The 18774-nt window shown below is 50.3% G+C and overlaps 1 protein-coding gene across 1 annotated transcript in view; it reads right to left on the bottom strand.

Moving 5' to 3' along the window:
* Positions 1-3384: 3384 nt before the first annotated feature.
* The window catches only part of LOC311165853 (uncharacterized protein), a 38923-nt gene continuing 23533 nt past the window's right edge, over positions 3385-18774 (bottom strand). The window contains exons 6-13 of the mRNA XM_084227350.1: positions 12872-12925; positions 12166-12225; positions 11780-11842; positions 11002-11103; positions 10585-10728; positions 9564-9740; positions 8272-8436; positions 3385-3732 (exon numbers count right to left, since the gene is read on the bottom strand). Of these exons, the coding sequence (XP_084083476.1) occupies positions 3692-3732; positions 8272-8436; positions 9564-9740; positions 10585-10728; positions 11002-11103; positions 11780-11842; positions 12166-12225; positions 12872-12925 (806 nt within the window). The 3' untranslated portion in view covers positions 3385-3691. The remainder of the gene's footprint in view (positions 3733-8271; positions 8437-9563; positions 9741-10584; positions 10729-11001; positions 11104-11779; positions 11843-12165; positions 12226-12871; positions 12926-18774) is intronic.

The following is an 18774-nucleotide window of genomic DNA, read 5'->3' on the forward strand; positions in this document are numbered from 1 at the left end:
TGGGGGTCCTGTGAGAAATCGAGGTGACCCCACAGTCACCCCTCCCCTCCGTCCTTTGCAGCTGCCAGGAAGAATCAAGAAAGGTGAGTGGGGGGCTCAAACCACAGTCTCCCTTTTTTCCCCAACTCCCAAGACCTCCCATTCCCTCCCCCACATCCCCTTTATTCCCTCAGGCCCCCCCCGGATCCCCCAGCCCCCCCAGAGGAGGGGGAGGTGCTGTACACCCATGTCGTGGACACCAAGAGGGCAGCGGGTGAGTATGGGGGGGGACACATGCAGAGGGAGACATCACCCATGAGTCACCCCACTCAGAACCCACAGCCTGTGTCTCTCACAGCGTCCCCCCGTGCCACCACACTCCAGGATCCCAAGGTGACCTACACGGAACTGCGGGGACCCCAGGGGCAACCCTGGGAACCCGGTGACATCTACAGGAATGTGCTCTGACACTGGGGGGAACTGGGGGGCACTGGGGGTCCCCACCCATGGGCACCCACTCATGTGTGTGCTGCCACTAAGAACTGCCCCTCTTCTTCCCTGTGGGGGCACAAAGATTGCAAAGGGATGAGAGAAGAACAATTTCCTGCAACAGCAACGAGAGAGAATAAAACCAATAACAACAATAACAAGGTTCAGAGTCGAAAGGGTCACAAAAGGAACAATTTCTACAGAAAACCCAGAAAAAGAAACTATCCCCAGACGTTTCCCCCAGTACATTTCATCCACAAGAGAAACCTGGCAGAGCCCTCAATCTTTCTTGCTCTGATGGCCAAAGCGGCCTTCAGGAGGCTCTGGATTCTCTTGTCCCCTGTCCCAAACTCCTCCTCTGCCCTGTTCCCCACACAAAGATGTCACAAAGGCCCTTTGGGTGTTCCAGAGCCTCCCCCTTTGCCAGGGCAGTCAGGCTCAGGCCATGGCACAGGGCTGGGTGTCAGAGACAGGAAACATTTGATGTCTGGAGAAATTTTGGAACACGTGTGTGGCAGGGGTGCTTCAGGCCTTGCTTTTGGTGAGACAGGGCCCAATCTGTCCATCAGTCTGTTAGCCGTGGCACACTGGGGACAGTGTGACGCTCTGACAAAGCCAGCTCCTGAGTGGCCGGGTGACCAGAAGTGCCAGCTGGGGAGAGGGCCCTTGGTGGCCCAAAAGGGTTCAAAGGCAGAGCATGAGGTGGCCAAGTCCCTGACCCTGTCTCCTGTTGGGGTGTCTGTCCCATCCATGCTGGAACACAGGATTTGGCAACTCATTGAAATGAGAAATATCTGCCAAGGAAAGTGGGAACATTCCTGGAATGGAAAGAAGACCCATGCCTAAAACATTTTTTCATTTCAAAGATTATGGAGCTTCCAGGCAGAAGTGCAGGAAAAGGAATAACAGCTCTTTCCTGGGAAATTCATAAACCAGTACAGAACCAACAACACAAAACCAGAACTTTCCCTCTCGCTCAGCGTTGTTGGTTTTTGTGGCAGTTATAACTGCGGCCAGCAGGGGGCGCTGCAGGAAGCCATCCCGGCCAGCAGGGGGCGCCCCGGTCGAGCTCCATCCCTTTAGGAGCCATGGCGGCCTCGGACAGGAGGGAGGAGAGGAACCAGGGGGTCCCATCTTGCCTGCAAATCCAGGTTGGAGAACAGTCCATTGCCCAGCAAGGCATCAACTCCCACAGCGTGACATGGATCCTGCTGAGGTAACTCCATATTGTCCAATGCTACTCTTTCAACCATTTGTTTCCAGGTAGCTTGAAACTCACCATACTGCACTGGCTGAAACTGAATCATAGCAAGGTGAACAATATCATAAGGTGCAAGTACATCAGCATTTAAAACACAAATCACTTGCATCACCTACGAAGAGTTAACACCATACTGATCTACTTTTGACTGAAGGTCCTCTACATCCCTCCATGCAAAAACCTGATGGCTGTCTTCTTGTCCCAAATTAGGAGCAGCTTTGAAAACAGGAAAAGCCACAGCCTCATCAGAAGAAGCAGCAGTAGCCATCTCCATCCTTTTAGGTGGACCTATTTTCTCCAACAAATTCCAATCTCCCACCTCAGCTGCTCTCATTCTCGCATGCTCTCAAAATTGCAAAGGGTGTCAAGGAGCCACAGCTACCGGGCAGGGAGGCAGAGTCCAAGAAACAGCAGGCCTGGGTCTGCTACGAGGTCTAACAGAAACAGATTCCTGCATCTTTTTAGGTGTACTTATAACCAGCAATTTGTCATCAGAGCTATCACTAGACAGGAAAGGAATAACCAGCAATTTGTCATCAGAGCTATCACTAGACAGGAAAGGACACAATGTTAAAGACTGCATTTGTCCAACCAGTTCAGGAGGGAGGAGGGTGGTAGATGGCTCAATGGGGGATTGAGCAGAGGCAGAGGACTTGAGGAAGGGGAGAGAAGAGGTGGATGGCTCAAGGGAACATGGAGAGGAGGCAGATGACTCGAAGGAGGCCAGAGGTGGACGGCTCAAGGGAAAGCCGGGGGGGAGCAGCCGATCGAGGGGAGGGTGAGGGGGGAGCAGACAGCCCAGGGAGAGAAAAAGGGGCAATGACCCAGCCTGTTTTTCACTTCGCTTCTTCTGTGACTTCATTTTTGCTAATTGCCGTGCAGGCATAAGATACTTTGGTTTAGCACACAGTTCAACTAACTGCTGAGCAGGTGAAGTATACGCAGGTTTAACATAGTCTTTTGGACATAAATACCAAGGAACAGTCTTAGCCTGCCGTTTGATTCTCACAATAGCAAACCCTGGGGGAACCTCCACAGCAGCTACAGCAGCTTCCTCAGGGGGAGATACATGGACAGGCTCAGCCTCATCTTCCTCCTGTTCCTCTGCTTCTGTTGCTTGTTCTAATTCCTGCTCCTCCAATTCCTCCCCTCTATCTTGTTCTGCTTTCCATTCCTTCAATGCCTCATACAACAGTCTCCATGTAGTAGCCAAATCAACAACTGTCTTATCCCCCTTAGATATCACTTCCCATAGTCTCTTCCCAACCTTTTTCCATGCATGGACGCTGAAGGCAGTGTCAGCATCAGCTTCAAAGTCCTGTGATTTGCACCATATCAGTAAACTACGAAGATCATAATCAGAAGTTAGAACACTTTTTATTTTCAGTAAAGTTTTCCACGTGGACAAAACAGTCTTTTCCTTGTTTGATAAATTATTTCCCATTATTTTTCCCAATTGCTCACCTCAAATCAGATGTCTGAATTAGGTTCGGACCTCCGCAGCATCCCTGCTGCCTTCACTCATTTTTAGGGTACCCTTCAAGTTTTTTTTTTCCTCTCTTTTTACAGTCCCGTTGCAATCACGGCGGACGGCTTCCAGATATCGTTGTAATGCACGACACGGTACAAAAGTACACTACTCCATCAGAAAGGTGCAAGAGAGAGATTTATTTTAGCAATGTTGCTTTTATAGTTTTACAAGACACTAACACCACTCTAACAACATATTCAGTGCCCATTGGTCATAAAGGAGAAACAAAGTTCCCAGCAGGTGATTGGGGAGCCACGTCATTCTGGGAGCTAGCCAGACTCCATATCTCTCAACTTTCTCTACTTCATCCTGTTACCATCCATGGAAACAACCTTGGTGTCTTCTTTCAGGAGAGATATAGGGCTTCCTTATCTTCAGGAGGCCCTTGCTAGCTCACAAGAACAGCACAGAATTTCCTTCCTACAAGGTAACTAGCCCGCTGTTACTTGCTTCCGCACCTTCTCTTTGTTTCCTGTGATGAAAGAACAAAGTCACAGGGTCACTGATGTTTCCTCCTTGAGCAGGAGACCAGCTACCTGACACAAGTATGCTCAAAGGCTCTGATTTAACCTCCCTGACTGAGGGTCTCTCCTCAGGGCTCTCCTGTGGGTGGTTTTTTACTTCCTCAATCCCCCTTAGAAATCCTCACCTCACAGGAATTCCAGCTGTCCATGAAGGCACAATCTTGAAATGGTTCTCCCTTTACCCTCATACTTCTACCAGGGAGGGGACAAGAAACACAGAACAAAATTTTGTACATTTTTAAAGTCTCATTTGTGCTTTCTGTAGCCCAATAAATGAAGAGCTCCAGCTTTGAAGTGGGCCCACAATGGCTTCATTCCAAGCCCACAATGGCTTGAGCCAGCAGGAATTGCGGGGGTTTTCCTGGACTCTGCTGGGGCTGCTGCTTGCCCTGGTTTGCTGGCTGCAGCTGGAGCACAAACAGGACCCACGGTCATGAAGGCTGACCCTCCCTCAGCTGTCCCTGCCCTGGGGCCAGAGGCTGTTCCCAATACACTCGGTGTCCTGCCTGAGCCAGGCCCAGGGGCACAGTCTGGGGCCAGCCAGGCCCACACTGGGGGCTGTGCCCCAGCTGACCCTTCCCCTTCCCACCACCAGCTCCTGCAGGCAGAGCTGCTCTCCACAGGCCCTGCGCTCACAGACACATCCAGCCTCTGCTCAGGGGACCTCCTCTCCCTGCTGATTATCAACAGGGAAACAAGGCTGAGCTCACATCTGCCCCAATGCTGGACCAGGAGTGGGGCAGCAGGAGAAGGGCAGGGAGAAAGGGGCAGAGATGGGGACAGGACTTCAAGACTGGACCCCTTAGCAAGTATCAGGCAGTGAGAGACCTCCCAGCACACACCCTCTGCACCTTCAGAGAACACTTTAGCATGCACGTGTATGTCAGCAGCTCTCTGGCTACAGAGAGCAGCATGACTTTCCTAGGCATTCTGCTGGGAAAGGCTGTGAGAAGATTGGAGAGAAGAATGAGAAATAATTCTTATCTTCACTTGCTGCACCTGTTGCTGTGAACATGTGGAATGTGTTACGGAGTTTTGTCTGCCAAAGGCTGGTTTCTTAATTAGCCAATGGCAATGGTGTTTGGACTGAAAGACCAATTAGGTTCACCTGTATTGCAACTGTCTATAAAAGCAATAGGTTTCTTAATGAGTACAGGATATTAAAGTTATTGATCAGGCTTCCGTGAATCATGGAGTCAGTGCTAATTATTACCTGGCTAGGGGCCTGCAACAACAACTGATGACCCGATGTGTGTTACATTGATCAGCCCTACGTGGAGTCACAGGATGGTTGGAGACCCCTCGGGACTCAGTCGGGACCTTGCTAGGACCCCGCGGGGCTCCATGCAGCCCGCTTGTAACCAAACACCTTCTGTTTCCCTTGAAAGGTAACACGACCTTTCCTGTGTCTTCCCGGAGAAGATCTGTCCCTCAGGACCACATTTTTGACCTCGTAGCCTAAGGGCTGGGGCAAGGAACAGATCTCCCAACAACAGCACTGCCTGCAACCTGGGCTGGGCTTATGGTTGGGAAAGGGTGCCTGCAAAAATGGGCATCCGAATTTCTATGCTGGAACATGTAACCCTTACAGTGTGGAAACTTATGATTCCTTATAAGAGACTTCCTGTGTCAGAAGATGCTCTCTGCAGGCTTTTCAGTTGGGCCAAAATTCATGGTTCCCCCGTGGATGTGGAAACCTCACTGGATCCACGGGCCTGGGACTCACTGGGTTTCTGTCTACTACCGACTTGGTCACTGCTTTCCGAAGCAATGAGGCGCTGGACCACAAGGAAAAGTGAATCCACCACAGTAGGTACATCCCAATCAGACGTGGAAAAGCACCTCCCCCCGGGCAGGTGGCCACCGGCCTCTCCACCACGGCCAGCCAGGGAACAATCCTGTCACGGACACTCGCCATTGCTTCCTTCCCCCCCTGCACGGCGGGGTACGGGAAGCATCAAGCATCGCCCACATCGCACCCAGAGCAGAGCAACTCTCTCCAGTCTTCCTGGCGCATGCACAGGAAGGACCGGAGCCTTCAGCTGCTCCACTGCCACGGTCAGAATTTATTCCGACCAGAACCGCGGTCGGTCCTGCCCCCTTCACTTCCAGCAGTGCGAACAGGACCACCGCCTCCTCCTCCTCCCTGCCGTGCAGCGTGTGGATCGGTCCCGCCGCTGGGTTTCCTCCCCCCTGCACCGCAGGAAGGGGCAGAGCCGCCTCTGCTGCCCGCAAGGGAGGCAGCTGGGTCAGCGCCGGCGGCTGGCCTCCCCACGCTGGAGCTCACAACCAGCCCCCTCAGCCCTGCAGCCGGTTCATCGGCAGCGGCGCCCGCCGAGCCGCCTGGATCCGCTGCCTCCAGCCGGCCCTGCTCCCATCCAGGACGCGAGCTGTGGCACTGAAGAAGATCCCCAGCCCGCCTCGCCACTCCCAGCCGGTCCGCCCGCCGCTGCTTCCCTCGGCTTGCAAGGGAACACGGACAGGGACAGCATCGGGCACCAACAGCCTGTCCCTCAGCAGGGGCGTTCCCCCGTAGCTGGGCACCGGCCCGACTGTGTCACGAAATCTGAAGATCAACATTCCCCCGGGCTCAGCACCTTCCCTGCCGTGCCTTGGGGCACCCCGTGTGTCCCAATCTCATTCGCGGCGCGGGAGGAGCACGGTCCCGAGAGGCTGTGGCTCGGCCCATGCCCAGGAGGGGCGAGGGAAGGACGAAATGCCGGGAGGATTGCCGAGACATTGGCAGCGCGGTGGGGGCGGGCGGTGAAGGAGAAGGCAGGAGGGACCCGCTCGTCCTGGGATGGGCACGGGCTGTCCCAGGGACCCCAGATCCAGGGGCCCCAAGTGACACCAGTGCAAAATTGGGGGAAGGGAACAAGCCAAATGAATCTGGGCTTGGCAGAGGCGGAGTCGCCACCGCACCTGCCAGGGCTGGGTCCCTCGGCCCGCCTGCCAGGGCTGGCTTTCCGGGAGGGAGGAAGGGTGATAGAGGTACCAAGACTCACCGTCTTCACTGACAGCTCAAAGTGCTAGAAGGCCAAAAGTCAGGCTCAGACAATTGGTTGAATTAAAGGCTGTGGCCACGGCATTCCAGAGATTTTCTCAGTACCTCTGAATTTGATAAAAGTTTTACACAGGAAAGGTAATCCTGCAAACCCTCCAATTAGAGCCTGGGCTGTGGCCAGGTCCTGACTCTACCTGGATGGGATGATTGAAAATACACCCAGATGTTTTCTGCATCCAAAGGATTCAAGTCATTTTGGCTTGGCAATTTGACCACATATATATGACAGCTGAGGTTGCTGTCAAAGGGACTTTGGAAAGCATTGTTTGGACATGATTTCCAGCTCTGCAGATTTGAGGTTAATGAGCTGTTGCAGACTTTGGGATGACAGTCAGCGCTATAGTGCCTGAAAATTCTCTAATGTCACATGTGTTATTGATTATGTGCATTATCTGATTGATTTCTAATTGTTGCAAATCTCTTCTTCATTGCATGCATTGATTTTGCTCTGATGCTTCCTCATGCTCATAACAAAGACACACCTGTGTCTGGAAACATATAGAAGGAACTGCTCAGCAAAGCTTTTGTCATTATCATGGTATGATGCCCTTATTAACCTTATCCAGCTGTTCTCCATTTCAGGACCAAGAAGGACATTTACGGATGTCAAAGATCAACATCTCCAGCTAATGGACCTTTTCCTGAAACTCTGCTGTTTGCACTTTAAACAATGATCATTCATTGCATTCTCCAAAGAGACATTGCTATTTGGTTTTCTCATATTTTAAACCCTGTCTCAATGGTATGATAGATATTCTACAGATAAAGAATCTCCCTGACCATTCTAAGTCAGCATCTGATTGAGGTTCTGATTGACAACCAGCAAATTGCTGGGGGAAGCTGTGTTTGTTCTCCTTCCTGCAAAGGGCCCTGCAGAGGACTATAAACACCACCTTTCATTTTTAAACACAAAAGGGTGAACAGTGGCGACAGAGAGCAGCACGACTTTCCCAGGCATTCTGCTGGGAAAGGCTGTAAGAAGATGAGAGAAAGAATGATAAATAATTCTTAACTTGCTGCACTTGTTGCTGTGAACATGTGGAATGTGTTATGGAGATTTGTCTACCAAAGGGTGGTTTCTTAATTAGCCAGTGGTGATGGTGTTTGGACTAGAGGACCAGTTACGTCCACCTGTATTGTAACTGTCTAAAAAAGCAATGGGTTTCTTAATAAGTATAGGATAATAAAGTCATTGATCAGGCTTCTGTGAATCATGGAGTCAATGCTAATTATTACCCACCTGGGGGCCTGTGACAACAGAGGTGTTTCAGTGCCATGGATGACAGAAGCTGCTCCCCATGGAAGGACTGTCCCTCCCCATGCCCTCTGAGGAGCTGAGCAGGAGGAGCTCACAGAGTGGTTGGATTGTAGAGCAGCTTCTGCCTTCAGATGGATGAGTCTGCTTGGCAATGGCCCTGCTCACCTTTGTTGTTCTCCAGCTCTACTCTGAAAAGCCAAAGCTTAATCTCTGTGGTCTCTCGCCATTCCTGTATATCTTCTGTCACACTTTCAATTTTTCGGAAGAGCTGCTTGGAGTTCTTCTTCAACTTGGATTCCAAGGCCCTTGCAATTTCCTCCTCTTTATATTCTGTGATTAAAGAACAAGGTCACAGGGTCACTGATGTTTCCTCCTTGAACAGGAGACCAGCTACCTGACACAAGTATGTTCAAAGGCTCTGATTTAACCTCCCTGACTGAGGGTCTCTCCTCAGGGCTCTCCTGTGGGTGGTTTTTTACTTCCTCATTTCCCCATGGAAATCCTCACCTCACAGGAATTCCAGCTGTCCATGAAGGCACAATCTGGAAATGGTTCTCCCTTTACCCTCATACTTCTACCAGGGAGGGGACAAGAAACACAGAACAAAATTTTGTACATTTTTAAAGTCTCATTTGTGCTTTCTGTAGCCCAATAAATGAAGAGCTCCAGCTTTGAAGTGGGCCCACAATGGCTTCATTCCAAGCCCACAATGGCTTGAGCCAGCAGGAATTGCGGGAGTTTTCCTGGACTCTCCTGGGGCTGCTGCTTGCCCTGGTTTGCTGGCTGCAGCTGGAGCACAAACAGGACCCATGGTCATGAAGGCTGACCCTCCCTCAGCTGCCCCTGCCCTGGGGCCAGAGGCTGTTCCCAACACACTCTGTGTCCTGCCTGAGCCAGGCCCAGGGGCACAGTCTGGGGCCAGCCAGGCCCACACTGGGGGCTGTGCCCCAGCTGACCCTTCCCCTTCCCAGCACCTGCTCCTGCAGGCAGAGCTGCTCTCCACAGGCCCTGCGCTCACAGACACGTCCAGGCTCTGCTCAGGGGAGCTCCTCTCCCTGCTGATCATCAACAGGGAAACAAGGCTGAGCTCACATGTACTCCTATGTGGGACCAGGAGTGGGGCAGCAGGAGAAGAGCAGGGGGAAAGGGAGAGAGATGTGGACAGGACTTCCAGGGACGACCCTTAGCAAGTATCAGGCAGTGAGAGAACTCCCAGCACACACCCTCTGCAAAGATGAGGGACAGAAGAGGGACTCTGACCACCTGCACCTGCAGAGAACACTTCAGCATCGAGGTGTTTCAGTGCCATGGATGACAGAAGCTGCTCCCCATAGAAGGACTGTCCCTCCCTATCCCCTCTGAGGAGCTGGGCAGGAGGAGCTCACAGAGTGGTAGGATTGTAGAGCAGCTTTTGCACTCAGATGGATGAAAGTCTGCTTAATTATGGCCCTGCTCACCTAAGATCTTCTCCAGGTATGCTCTGTGAAGCTGAAGGTCAACCTTTGTGGTCTCTTGCCATTCCTGTATATCTTCTGCTAGATTTTTAATTCTTCGGGAGTGCTGCCGGAGGTTCATATCCAACATGGATTCCAGCGCCCGTGCAAAGGCCTCATGGTTAGTGGCCTTTTCCTTCCCTTTGTATTCCATGATGAAAGAACAAGGTCACAGGGTCACTGATGTTTCCTCCTTAAACAGGAGACCAGCTACCTGACACAAGTATGCTCAAAGGCTCTGATTTAACCTCCCTGACTGAGGGTCTCTCCTCAGGGCTCTCCTGTGGGTGGTTTTTTACTTCCTCAATCCCCCTTAGAAATCCTCACCTCACAGGAATTCCAGCAGTCCATGAAGGCACAATCTGGAAATGGTTCTCCCTTTACTCTCATACTTCTACCAGGGAGGGGACAAGAAACCCAGAACAAAATTTTGTACATTTTTAAAGTCTCATTTGTGCTTTCTGTAGCCCAATAAATGAAGAACTCCAGCTTTGAAGTGGGCCACATGCTTCACTCCAAGCCCACAATGGCTTGAGCCAGCAGGAATTGCGGGGGTTTTCCTGGACTCTCCTGGGGCTGCTGCTTGCCCTGGTTTGCTGGCTGCAGCTGGAGCACAAACAGGACCCACAGTCATGAAGGCTGACCCTCCCTCAGCTGTCCCTGCCCTGGGGCCAGAGGCTGTTCCCAATACACTGTGTGTTCTGCCTGAGCAGGCCCAGAGGCACAGTCTGGGGCCAGCCAGGCCCACACTGGGGGCTGTGCCCCAGCTGACCCTTCCCCTTCCCACCACCAGCTCCTGCAGGCAGAGCTGCTCTCCACAGGCCCTGTGCTCACAGACACATCCAGGCTCTGTTCCCTATGGAAGGACTGTCCCCTCCCATCCCCTCTGAGGAGCTGAGCAGGAGGAGCTCACAGGGTGGTTGGCCTGTAGAGCAGCTTTTGCCTTCAGATAGATGAAAGTATTCTTGGCAATGGCCCTGCTCACCTACGATCTTTTTCAGCTCTGCTGCGCTCTTCTGTAATTTTTTGAAATCTTCATGCAGATTTTCCATTTTCTTGTTGAGGTCCTGTAAGACCTTGTCTATTTTGGATTCCAGGGCCTTGTTTGTCTTCTCCCCCTGTCTCCTTCCTGTAGGAAATGACTGGTGTTAGTGGGAAACTGACATTTCTCCCTTGAGGAGGAGACCACCTATTCTCTCTGAGGATGCTCCTATCCTCTTCTATAAAGTCTTATCTTGAGGGTCTTTGCTTAGATCTTGCTGCAGGTTGTTTTTTTCTTCCTCTCTCGGGAGAAATATCACTTCAGAGGAATTAAGCACTGTGCTCAAAGTGCAACCCAGAAATAGATTCTTTTTTTGCTTTATTTCTTTATTCAGAGGACAGACAAAAAGCTCAGACTTACCTTCTTCATGTCCCCCCTCTTTATCAGTTTCCTTTCCCGAAACCTCTTTTTCTGGAATCATCCCTTCTAATTCAGCAACCTTGGAAATGACTTCATTAATCCCTGAAAAACAGAGATGTAAAATTCATGGGCTGAAGCACCTGTGGGTACCACATAGCACTATCCTGGCTTTCAAATGCTATTCCAACAGGAGTTTGCCGTGGGAAAAAACCTTGGCCTCCCTACTGTAGCCCCAGTTTTCTTCCTGACATGGAGACTTTTTCTCTAACAGCTTTTGCCTGTTGAAAGGAGTCTTGGCACCACTGAGAGCTCTTCTAAACATGGGCTTGGAGCTCCTGTGCAGCTGGTGAGGAATACTGGGAGGAGCTCCAAGGCCTCCTCACTGCCCAAAGGCCTGGAATGGGAGAGAGCCCAGGCCATGCTAAATTCCAAATGTCCCTTGAGGGAATGACATTCCCCTCCAGCATCCCAGCTGGAAAGAGCAGGGGCAGGAGAACAGCTGGCCTTAGAATCCAGGGGGTGGGATCCAACAGAGGCCAGGCTGTCCTGGTCTGTGCTGGGAAAAGCCCACTGCAGGGACATCTCTGCACTCTGGGATCCTGGGCATCTTCATAGGGATAGGCAATGTAACAAAGGACTGGCTGGAGGCCTTTGGAAATGGGAATTTATGGACAGGTGGGACTGCTTGATCTGACTGCACCAGACCCTCACGTCTGGATCTCCTCCTTGCTTGGCAGCGTTTAGTTTCCAGCTAGTGTGGGCAAGGATTGGTACTCACCTGCACAGAAAGGCTTCTGCCCTTTGTCCCTGTAGTTAAGCCCAAGGTGAGATTCTTCCTTTCCTGTTCAAACAAAGGAAAGGAAATCCCAGAAGGGATGTGCTATGGCTTTGAAACCATTACCAATTGTGAGGAACACACCCCCCCCCCCCCCCCCCACTAGAGTAGGACGTGTCCCTGGTCAAAGAAGATCACCCCTCTAACCAAAATGATCCCACCCCAAAGGCCAGGCCTTCTGCTGTGCTCTGGAAGAGGTTCTGCAGGCGACTTGCTCAGAGGAGAGACCTCCACTGGCCTCACTTCTCTCACGGATAACACATACCATCCCATCCCATCGGTTCCCAAGGATGGCCACAGACAAGAGCAATGGGACCCAGAACACTTACTGATTGCATCAAATATCATTTCTCGGACTTGCTGAGCCAGATTGACAGCAGCTGCAGTTTCTGGACATGAGGTACATATGAAAATAAAATCAAAAAGAAAACCAGGACATTAAACAAGGATCTTTCCCCAAGGAACTCCAGGACTGCACTGAGGAGGTTCTGGGGTAGAACACATTCCACAGCTGGCCCAGGAGCCGTGAGGTCCTGTGGACCAGGAGCCCCACAGCAGTGCTGGGGGGTTCCTGACCCTCAGACCCCACTGAGGCTCTCCTGAACCAGGGAGCTGCCTCAGCTGCCACAGCACTCAGGCACCACACAGGTGCCTCAGTCCCACCAGAGCACAGCCACCCATGAGAGGGTGAGACTCTTCTGACTCACACCAGGAGTGGAGAGGGACCTCCCACGCCCCTCCAGTGGCCCTTGGCACATTCATTTCAGCCTGACCCTCAAAGCCCGGCTCAGTAACACCCACTGCTAGAGTAGGATGTGTCTCTGGTCAAAGGAGGTCACCCCTCTGACGAAAAAGACCCCACCCGAAACGCCAGGCCTTCTGCTGTGCTCTGGAAGAGGTTCTACAGGCAACGTGCTCAGGGGAAAGACCTCCACTGGCCTCACTTCTTTAAAGGATAACACATCCCATCCCATTCCATCCCAAGGGTTCCCAAGGATGGCCACAGACAAGAGCAGTGGAATCCAGCACACTTACTTAATCCATCAAATATCTTTTTTATGCGTTCCTTAACTGCATCCCATGCTGTTTCTGGACATCAGGTACATATGAAAATAAAAACAAAAAGAAAAACAGGACATTAAACAAGGACCTTTCCCCAAGGAACTCCAGAACTGCACTGAGCAGGTTCTGGGGCAGAACACATTCCACAGCTGGCCCAGGAGCCATGAGGCCATGTGGACCAGGAGCCCCACAGCAGTGCTGGGGGGTTCCTGACCCTCAGACCCCACTGAGGCTCTCCTGGACCAGGGAGCTGCCTCAGCTGCCACAGCACTCAGGCACCACACAGGTGCCTCAGTCCCACCACAGCCCAGCCACCCACGAGAGGGTGAGACTCTTCTGACTCACACCAGGAGTGGAGAAGAACCTCCCACGCCCCTCCAGTGTCCCTTGGACCATTCATTTCAGCCTGACCCTCAAAACCCTGCTCAGAACACCCCCTTTGTGGAATCTTCTGAATCCTCACCCCTCACCAGGTGGGAAGCTAATCAAAAAACATCCAGTTTAAAGACCAAAGACTCCAAACACTGACTGCTCCCCAGCTGGAGTTCCTGTGTTCATGCTAGCACATCTATTTCCTCTTCAGAGGAGGACAGTGATACCTCAGATTCAGACAGTGAATTTCAGGACCACTGGGCAAAAGTCTAAAGAGAAGCAGCTTTGGACAGTAATTGGGATTTTGCTCAAAAACTAAAAGTTCTAGCAGCCCCAGCTATATACAAAAGAGGGAGATTCCCTAAATGGGAATCTATTCCATAGAAGAAACTTAAAAAACTATGCAAAGCATCTAAAAGTTATGGACGTAAATCTCTGTATTTTAAATATTTATTACAAGTAACTTTCTCAGCTCATGAGCTCCTCGCCCATGATCTTTCTTATGCTATGTCCCTCCTCCTATCACCTACAGAGCTTCTTCTGTGGGAATCAATTTGGAAAAAATAAGTAAAAGCATTAATAAAAATTTACAAACCTGAGGATGGGTGAGCTCATTTTACAGTAGAGCACATGAATGGGGAAGGACCATTTGAAAATCCACAAGATCTACCCTAAATCTACCCCCAGCTGTTTTAGAACACAATAAAAATGCTGCCCAGAATGCTTTATTCCAAGCACGGGATGGTACCACCCCACAACAAAGTTTCACTGACATTTGTCAGAGCATTGATGAGACATTGAATTCATACACAGACTAAAAGACACTATTGATAAACAAGTTGGCTGCCCAAAGGCTAGAGAAGAGCTGCTCAATAAACTAGCAGTGGCCAACGTGAACGAGGAATGCAAAAAAATTATAAGAGCACTCCCTCCAGACCCTGAACCCACCATTCAGCAAATGGTGGAAGCCTGTACCCGTCTCACAACTACAAAACATATGGTAGCCCGGGCAGCCAGCAAAGGAGTAGCTTAAGTCTTTGTGGCACAAAATAAACAACGTATGAGATGTTATAAGTGTGGGGAACAAGGCCACCTCGAGGTGGAATGTGATAAAGACTTTTTGCAGGGACACCCCTCTGCTGCATGCATGGTTGTTCCCTCCGCTGCATGCTTAGACTGTAAAGAACATTTTAAACACTGTCCCCAGTTTCAGTATCACAAGCAGATCCAGCATCAGCCGTCTCAACAGCAACATCAGGGAAACTTCCAGCAAAGTGCAGGGTGGCCCTGTGCAATGACATCAAATGCCAAGGCGTTCCATCCCTCTTTCCCTACCACCCTGGAAAGTCAAGGCACCGAGAGACTGTCTGTGATGACAAGAAAGAGAACCAACTCTCCGAGACCTACTAATACATTCGGGCAAGGACACGACGCACGCTGGTAAGGCCCTTTCCATCCAGTTTGAGGATGAGGCAAGCTACCAAATTCCAACTGGGGAATTTAGACCTCCTGATGGACCAAGGGACATTTTAATCATAGGGGATTCTATTAATGGACTAGACAGTTCGCAAGTACTTCCAGAAGTCCAGACTGTGAGACCAAGGGATGAAATTACTGTGACAGTCTCATGTGTAGACCCATCCTGGTATTTATCTAGGGGCACACCCATAGCCCAAGGTTTCCTCATACTCAAATGGACTGACATTATGCAAAAAAACCCCAGAGTTTTTCGAGCAGAGTTTGTGGGCCAAGACAGACCTCCTATAGAGTGTGGCTTGTTTAACAAAGGGGACAAAGTTTATCTTACAAGTGCAGCAGATACCAGAAAGGACGTGACCATCATTGCCCACTCCAATGGCCACAGGACAGGAACTGGTGCCAGCCAATCAAAGACGTCTCTGGGATTGGAGGAGCTGCCACTTCTATGTGGAGCAAGCAGACAATTCTTATTGAAGGACCGGAGGGTCAGGTAGCCACAGTAAGACCTTTTGTGGTAAGGGCACCTTTTACCTTATGGAGCAGAGACCTATTGTCTCAATGGGGAGCAAGGCTAGAAATCCCCTCACCACCACGGGATTTCTAGCTGGGGCCACTGTGGGGCACCCTACCACACTGCTCACATGGAAAACTGATGAACCAGTGTGGGTTGATCAGTGGCCCCTTTCAGAAGTAAAGTGAAAGGGCGCTTAAATCCCTTGTGCAGGAGCAGTTTTCCAAAGGCCACATAATACCATCCATTAGCCTTTGGAACACCCCTGGTTTTGTCATCCATAAACCAGTCAAAGACAAGTGGAGGTTCCTGCAAGACCTCAGGAAGGTTAATCAGGTCATTGAAGACATAGGCCCTCTGCAGCCTGGCCTAACCTCCCCCTCAATGCTCCCGAGAGATTGGAAATTGGCAGTCATTGATATCAGAGACTGCTTTTATAACATCCCTCTTCATCCCAGAGATGCCCCAAAGATTTGCATTTTCCATGCCATCAATTAATAGACAAGCCCCTCTCAAAAGGTATCAATGGGAAGTTCTTCCCTAAAGAATGAAAAATTCACTAGCTATCTGCCAAATGTTTGTTAATCACATTCTCTTGCCCATTCAAGAAAACCTTCCTGATGCCATAATTTTTCAACCTATGGATGATATTTTAATATGCACTGAGACTGATGACTATTTGGAGACTGTTCTCAAAAAGACTATTCAAGCCATTGAAGGAGCAGGCTATAGGAAATTGCTACAGAGAAGGTTCAGCGCACCTGCCCATGGACCTACCTAGGACTGTGGATCCGTGAAAGAACCATTGTATTCCAGCAGCTCGCCATCAGGGACAACCTGAGAACCCTGAGGGACTTTCATCAGCTATGTGGGAGCATCAGCTGGGTTCGTTCACTGCTCGGATCACAACCAAGGACCTTACACCCCTTTTCAAACTCCTGAGAGGCTGCAAGGACTTCGACTCGCCACAAACAATCACACTGGAAGCCCAGGTAGCGATCCAAAAGTATCAGAGGCATTGTCCACGAGACAAGCCCACTACGCTGACCCTACCCTGCCTTACCAATTTGTCATCTGGGCTAAGTCACCCAAGTTTCATGGACTCATTTTCCAGTGGGACCCCACTCTGAAGGATCAGCTTTTTATCATAGAGCAGGTGTTCCGATCACACCAACCACAGAAGATTAAGACAACCACTACACCCCAGGAGCTGATGGCTCAGCTCATTATAAAAGCCAGATCACGCCTCAAAACCCTAGCAGGGTGAGAGTTCAATACATTTACCTCCCAGTGACATCAGGTGAACTGGAAGCTTTGCTCCAGACCAATGAACACCTCCAGTTTGCTCTTGACAGCTACCCAGGTCAAATCTCTATCTGCCTACAGAAACATAAACTATTTAATGATTGTTTTAATTTGGTCCCAAAATCATTAAAGAGTTGTACTCCTTTAAGGGCACGGACTGTTTTTACTGATGGCTCCAAAAATCCCATAAGTCATGACTTGGAAAAATCCTGACACTCAGGAGTGGGAGTCTGATGTTCAAATTGTTCAGGATCCCCACAAATTGCAGCATTAGCAGCCGTTCTCAGAGTCTTTGAGAAGTTCAAACAACCCTTGAATCTGGTTACTGATTCAGCTTCTGTTGCTAGAATAGCTGAAAGAGCAGAGCATTCCTTGTTGAAGGAAATGCCAAATCCAGACTTATACAGCTTGCTTTCAAAGTTAACACACCTCCTCTCCTACTGAGAGCAACCATATCCCATTAGGCATGTGAGGTCACACACTGATCTCCCGGGACTGATTACAGAAGGCAATTGGAGAGCCGATATCTTAGCCATGGCAGTGCAGACCACACATTTTTAATCAGGCTAAATTGAGTCACCCGTTTTTTCACCAAAATGCACCAGCCCTTGTCCGTATGTTTAAAACCACAAGGGAACCGTTAAGAGCAATTGTGGGCTCCTGCCCCACTTGCCAGGAGTTTGCTTTGCCTTCCATGGGGGCTGGAGTGAACCCCTGAGGCCTCGAAATTTTACAATTGTTGCAAACAAATATTACACACTATGCACCCTTTGGGAGACAGGAATGTATTCATGTGTCCATAGATGCGTTCTCCAGGGCTATATTCCCATCTGCCTATACAGGAGAAAAGGCCAAAGACGTTATCAAACATTTTATTCCAGTGTCTTCCATCCTAGGCATTCTGCAAGCCATCAAAACATATAACGGTCCTGCTTACCCCTCCAAAAATTTCCAATAATTCTTAGATCAATGGGGGTGAAACACACCACTGGCATATCCCATTCTCCAGCGGGACAATCCGTTGTAGAGAGGGCTCACTGTACACTCAAGAGAGTCCTTGATCAGCAGCATAGGGGAGTTGAAACACCACCAAATGTAAAAAGATTATGTAAGGCTCTTTATGTAATCAGTTTTCTTAATAATTCATTCATGGAGCCAAACATCCCCCGCCGCATTGCCAGGCACTTCTCAAAGTGCCTTGAGCTCAGGTCACAGAGAAAACTGTGCTGATCAAAGACCCTGAATCCAAGTGAATAATGGCCCCATTCCCATTAGTAACTTGGGGCAGAGTGTTGTAGTGTGTTGCAATTTCCTGTTTTAGACTTCCCTGTCCTTTCCCAGGTAGAAATAGCTTCTCTGTTACCCTCCCCCTTGCTCGTCTTAAGTGATCTCCATCAAGCTTAACTTTCCAGCAAGGGCATCGTGTGATTGGCAGAAGATCAAAAGATGCCTCTCAGCACTGGGGCCATTGGCCTGTCTGAGTGTCATTGTCCCCTGAGACTCACCCTCTCCCACATGGTTGGTAGCTCACCTATCCTCTCCCTTCCCCCTCCCCCTGAGCTTAAAAGGACCTGGGGACCATGCGGCCGGGATTCTACTGTAGCTGTTACCAAGATTCAGAGATCTGAGACCCTGGAATAAAACTCTGGATTAAACCCTGCGGTAGAATCCTCTCCTTTTGTCTTCACCTAGCCTAAGGACTTTCACCCGAGGTAAAGCTGAGTTCCTACCATCCTGGGCTTGTTCTCAGTGTCTAGCTCCAACTCCTAGCTAGCCAGAGGGATCTCTGTGGTGAAAAACCACAGCAGCTGCCTTTGGCCGAGCAGCGAGAGTGGGACAAGCCCAGACACGTTCTATCTGGTAATATTTGAATATTATTCCAATATTTGGCACCCAACCGTGGGGCAGATCGACTCTGCACCCCCAAGAAGAACCTCAGAACCTTGGAAAAGCTCTTAGGCAGCTCAGCATCCACTGGAAGAGCTTTGGCTGCATAGCTCTCCAGAGAGACTTTGGGACTAGTCCCACAAGAAGTTTCGTGGAACGCTCTGCGCCTCTGGAAAGTGCAGCTCCTTTCTGGTGAGCAAATTTTCCAGAGGAGAATAGGGGAGCCCCCCTGCCGGTGGGGTCCGATTCCGGTGAAGACACCCTGCCCGACCTTGCCAGCAACAGCTCCGATTTCGGTGAGTATTTCTGCTCCTTGGAGGGG

This window comes from Fringilla coelebs, assembly GCF_963513975.1.
Source record: "Fringilla coelebs genome assembly, contig: SCAFFOLD_30, whole genome shotgun sequence".
NCBI lineage: Eukaryota > Metazoa > Chordata > Aves > Passeriformes > Fringillidae > Fringilla > Fringilla coelebs.